Source organism: Cervus elaphus, chromosome 18 (genome assembly GCF_910594005.1).
Source record: "Cervus elaphus chromosome 18, mCerEla1.1, whole genome shotgun sequence".
Lineage (NCBI taxonomy): Eukaryota > Metazoa > Chordata > Mammalia > Artiodactyla > Cervidae > Cervus > Cervus elaphus.
In genome coordinates, this window is record NC_057832.1 from 41,977,124 (window position 1) to 41,983,123 (window position 6,000).

At 42.8% G+C, this 6,000-nt stretch overlaps 1 protein-coding gene across 1 annotated transcript in view; it reads right to left on the bottom strand.

Moving 5' to 3' along the window:
- LOC122673836 (translation initiation factor IF-2-like) overlaps positions 1-5,655 on the bottom strand; it is a 53,868-nt gene extending 48,213 nt beyond the window's left edge. Inside the window, exon 1 of the mRNA XM_043871733.1 lies at positions 5,122-5,655. Coding sequence (XP_043727668.1) covers positions 5,122-5,448 — 327 coding nt within the window. The 5' untranslated portion in view covers positions 5,449-5,655. The remainder of the gene's footprint in view (positions 1-5,121) is intronic.
- Between the last annotated feature and the right edge of the window lie 345 nt (positions 5,656-6,000).

A 6,000-nucleotide genomic window follows, 5' to 3' on the forward strand; every position in this document is an offset into this window, starting at 1 on the left:
GGCACATTAAAAAAAAAGACAGATATTTCTCATAGAAATCTTCACAAAAAGAAGACTTTTTTGACATAATAAACAATGTTCTTGACAACAATTTCAAGAAGATCCTCTGTGATGGCTTCCTCTGCGGATGCTCAATGCAGGCTGCTGGAATCTTACCAAAGCAAGATGGGCAAAAGCAACTGGAGACAGAACAGGGCAAAGCAATGCAACCTACACACTCAGCTGCTCTCTGGGCAGACCCAGAGACATAGTTTATAAACCTGTAAGACTAATACGATAGTGGATAAGCTTCACATATTTCCCCCTGAATATCACATCTCTCAACCAAGTTGTGATGTTTATCAATCAGCAGTGAGATTAACACAACACCCTCTAATAAATGTGTAGTGGACAGCTATTCTCCGTTATCAGTTGAAGATGAAGCCAGTTAAGCTACGGGAAGGGATAAGGATCTTCTGTGAATGCTGAGAAGCCGACCTCTGACTAGGAAGATGATCATCCTACCTCCACTGGGATCACCTACAATGAGGGCTCTAAGACTCTTTAGAAATGAAAGTGAAAAAAAAATGAAAAAAAAAAAAATAAAAAAAAATAAATAAAAAAAAAAGAAATGAAAGTGAATCTTCTCCAAAGCCATACAGTAACAAGTAATGTTGATCAAAGTCCCAACCCAAAGTTCTACTATGTGGAGCATTGATTAAAACAGCTTCAGCCAAAAATATAATCACGATAGGCAAGGTATCAACAGTCTGCTAAAGCATTCTCAAGCAAATAGTAACAAGGAAAGTAAGTGACTGCACCTAAAGTTATTTAGAGGATTATATCACCAATGATTCTCGGTAACATTTCACATGTCTGCATTTTAACCACCTTGTTCAAGTACAGGAATATATCTTTTTTCCCCCTGATTATTCAGCACCAGACATTAAGAGGTACAGAGTGCTAAAGCTCACTCACTGAACTTAGGTGTCTCAGTGCTTTTTTAAAAAAAAAAACAACACTGGATAAATTTACTCATCTGCTTTCCTAGTTCACAACCAACTATAATGAGCATGTCAGGATGGGAAGCACAGAGGAAAGAGCTGATAGAAACAGGCAGAGGGGCAGGAAATACTGCTAACTTGGTAGGAAGAGCCAGCAAATGCACGCCCAGACCAAGCACAACAAACGCACCATGGGGCCATGTAGCAAACAGCTCTGCGCCTCAGAGTCTCCAAGGCAGCACTCACAGGGTATGTTCACAGACACAGACCCAGAGCAAAGTCACTTTTAAGGAGTCTATGCAGAGTCTTTTTAAATAAGGTAGGGAAACGTATAACGCTTTTTAAAGCAGTTTAACCACAATGCTTAAAATAGTATTCTTTATTATAATATAAATCTGAACACTTAAGATTATAAACTTAGTTGAACAGAAGACTGCACTCCACAAAAAATGCTGAGTAAAGCACTGCAGTCGACTGGAGAATTCTAACTCAAACACTAGTTACAAGAAAAATACGAGCATCTCATTTCCCAAATACAATGAGAAAATGAGGCACTGTTCAACTGAGGTTATCTGAATTAACTTTCAAGTTATGAAACAGTATCTTGACCTGTAGAAAACTAAGAACTATGTACATGTTATTAAAAGTACTTTAATTTTGAAAATCATCATTTGTCTCAACTATGCTTACTTCATCACACTATCTCCTTCAATCTTTCATTAGTCCTTTCCATACATAAGACAGGGAAGTTACGGCTTTATGTGGGGAGTTTCTTTTAATGTATTGGTTTAGAAGTTTGTCAAATGTTATTTTAAAATATTTATGCACCTGTATTTAAATGTATATCTTAATAATTTTTCATAAACTATTACTGACCCACGGAAAGAGATCTTGTATTTTAATTTTCCTTGTCACCAGAACTAAAATCAAAGGAGTACATAACTTTTCCAATAACTTATGAAGCTTAAAAATGTAACTAGTACCTGATTTTCTAGGATGAAAAATGCAGGTTAAAAAATCCTCAAGCATTTTAACAATTTTTATAAATGGTAGAGAATATGTAGAGAAAATACTAGTTTGTACATAGAAATAAGTCAGTTAATGAATATTTTTAGAGTTCAATGTGGAACATTTAGAGACTTTGAATGATCTATTTTTTATCACAATCTGTAAAAAAAAAAAATTGATTAAAGACTACTTATTTGCTGAGATAGGTATTAAGCGTTTTTAGTCTACAATATATAAGTGTTCAAGAAAAAACTGATGAAATAATTACACACACAGTCACAATGAACCAAAGTTCAATTCCTGACTATCCTACTTAACCAAATAACTCACTTCCAAAGTTCGAACTGTAACACCGTTCTTAATATGAGCTATTTTTAAACCAAAAGAATTGTGTAGTTATGTAATAGGGCTGTAAACCTAAACTGCGAGTATGCCTAGACTGTTTAAGGGGTAATGAAAAGCATTACTATATAAGTATTGATGCATATCACCTGTACTGATTAACCTGCAAAAGAACTTAAACAGGTTAAAATATCTTCCCACCCTCAACTAACACATATACCAGAATGCTACTCAGAGGTGGGGGGGTAGTTTGTTTTGGTTTGGTTCGGCTTTCTATACTGTTCCATTTTTCCAGAATACCAGTAGAGAATCAAGGTATCACAATATAGAAGGCACAATTCAAAATGTTTTTGTTGACAGAGAAAAAAGCACATGCCTCATCTAGCTACCATTCAGCATATGTCCACCACTACCCTGTTCCTGTTTGGAGAAATTCCAAACTAAGTATGAACCAACCCATTCTGCTTGAATGAGTTCTAGCTTTTTTTTTTTTTAACTAGTTTTAGGGCTGTCAGTGAAAATCACCAATGATTCTGTCCAAGATTATTTTACAGATGAGAAAATTGAAAAACAGACTTTTTTAAGGACACAATTAATGACAAAGTAAACTTAGATCTCAATTATATTTTCACTAAACCAGCTTCTTCCCAACTTAAATACAAAATCGCGTCTGATCTGCTACATAAACATTTAAAAATAAATTAATTAACAGATGTGGGTGAGATACTCAGGTTCTGGTAATTCTGAGAGAGAGAAAAGCAACAGAAATTCACAAATACTGATATGTTTCTTTTGCAGAATTCGAGGTGGGTATACTTAACACACCCAAATGGCCTACAACGACTTTTCCCCAAAAACCAAAAGCCTTTAGACAAAATCTATCAAATAGGTTTCATTACTAGAAAAGGATAATAATTGATACACACCAACTATTTGAACATGAAGAATGGTGTTAGTAACATTATCCACATAAATAAATACTCAACTTGAAATCTAAGCCAGAAACTGAAATTTATTATAGCTACAATAATGAAATTTCTTTTAGCTACAGTACTAAATTTATCGTAAACTGTAACTAAAGTCAGCATGTATGCTCACTCCAGAGTAGAAAAGAATTAGACAAACACAACAAAAATTCTAACCTGTAACAACTGTCCACACAAATCAGTGTGATGTGACGGAAATTCCTTAAACACGTAACTTAAATAAGGTTCAGATTTGTCCCTTTCTTATCCTGAACTGCCTCTGCTGCCATGACAAAAATGGAGACGCAAAACAGCATCCTCCACTGATTTTTTATTCATCTGTTTTTATTGTCTTTAAAAATTAGTATAAAACCTCTCAGTGTTTTACCCCAAATCTTCAACACCCACCGTTCTGAAGACTGCCAAAATGATTGAGAGCAATTTATGTCAGCACAGGTGTTTAAAGTTCCAGGTTGAAATATTTGGGTAATTAACATCATCCTACAAACACTCAAAACCACTTCAGCTGAGACAGTAGGTAACAAAACTCTTCAGCTGAGACAGTAGGTAACAAAACCTTCCCAAACCAAAACTGTAAGAAAGTTAGCCTTGCTTACTGTTCTATTTACCTAACTTAAAAACACTGCCTAGATGTAAGAAAAATTTCATACAACCTATCTTCCTCAAAAGGTTGCAACCTAAACAGCACAAATGTCAATTCAAAAGATTCCATATTAATATTTTACTGTTTATAACTCCAAGTGCCATAAAAGTCAGTGAGGCAGGTCCTCCTACCAGAGGGGTGAACAGCTGTTAAGTCCAAAGCAATTAAAAAAAAAAAAAAACTGCTCAAAGTTACTGAATACAAGTCCGAGTATAAAAATCTATATTCTGCTTAAGATGCTAGACACATTTTTACACAATGAAAAGAAAAAAAATTAAATTGTAAAGGAGGGAAAGGTCTCCTCATTCTCTTATTCTTAACGGTATTTTTGATGGCTGAGGAAGAGTTTCATGGAACAAAGTACTTGTACAACTTGATGGCTCAATGACGTTCCTAAGAAACGAATGCTTAGGACTACCATGGATTTAATACCCAGAAACAAGACTTAAACAAAATGTCAGCATGTTAAAAGTCAGTGATTTCTGAATACTAGGCTGGTTGAAAGTAATTTTTAAATACATTTTTAAAGTAAGGGAATGCTAACGATTATAGTTACAAAACAAAGAAAGGCAAAACTTGAAATAAATCACCGACTAGGTATCCTCCACAGTCCTACTCTCGGTATCAACTGCAGAAATACCAGTAACACCGCAATTTAGAGTGCAGAGGACAAGGAAACATCCACACGCGGCTAGCATGTAGAAGGCACTCACTATCTGTGGCACGAAACGACAATATATGTGCAAACAAACACAGAAAACAAAACGCACTCCGATTTTGAGGCAACACAGTCAACAATTACAGCAACAATTACTTGAAAAGCTGCCTGACCGCTTAACGCGCACCAAAAGGAAACAGCTCTTCCTCCCCGCCCTCCTCTTTTACTCAGACGCTAGACTGTACCCTGAAAACAAACCCTCCCCCAGCCCCGCCCCAAGCCCTCCCCTCAGCGGCTCCCAGCACTGAAACTGACGGAAAGTCCGGGCCTCGGCGGAGCCCAGACCGGCCCCACTCGGGACGCGCTCGCCGCGGACACGCCCGGCGCGGCGGCGGCCGGGGCTCCAGCGGGTTGTCTCCGGGACCCCGGGGGCTAGCGCTCTCCCCAGCCCGGGCGCCGGCGGCCCCCTCCTCTGTCCCCGAGCGGCGGGCCGCGCCGTACCTGCACACCGTGATCAGGTTCCTCCTCTCCACGGCGGCGTTGCGGGCGCTCAGGCTCTTCTTGCCGCCGCCGCCCCCGCCGCGGCTCCCTCCCAGGCCCCCCAGGCTCCGGGCGGCCATGGCGGGCTGACCCCCGGGCCCCTTTGTCTCGTGCGACCCCGCCCGCCCCCCCACACCTGCTTCCCTGGGCTTCTGCTCGGCTTGCGGCCGTGGGGGCGCGGGAGGGTGGCAGGGAAGGAACGGGGACGGAGGGAGGGTGTGGAAGACGAAGGGGGACTCGCACCCGGGCACTGGCGGCTGGCGCACCGCACCAGAGCTCTACACACATACACACACTCACGCGCACACACGAACGCACCACCCCCGCCCTCGCGCGCGCCGCCGGCCTGTGCGTGCGGTTCGGCGTCGGCCGCTCCCCTACTTCCCCAGGGATCTCGGCGCCGCGCACGCGCGTGCCTGCTGGCCCCGCACGCCCAACCACCCGCACTCAGCAGCCACTCGCGCCCAGCGGCGGACGCCACGGGGAGCCACGGGCCTCGCGCGCGCAGCCCCGCCCTCGCTGCACCTATCGAGCCAATGACGCCCCAGCTGGAGCCAATCGCGGCACGCGAGGGGCGGGGCCGCCGCGCGGACCTTTAAAGCTACCTGCTAGCGCCCGCCCCGGCGCGTGGGCAGCTGTCAAGAGGCCGGGCTGGCGCTCGCCACCCGAGTGCTGCAGGCAGTCTGCACACTGGGGAGTTGCGCCGCAGCTGGCCTGGGGCTTGTGGGATGCGGTGCTCACGTGTGCCCCGGGAACACTGTCGACCCTTTCCCGGGGCCCAGCCAATGGCTGGGATCGCTAGCTCTAAAGACTGACCCTATTGCCGGAAGCCGACTCCGC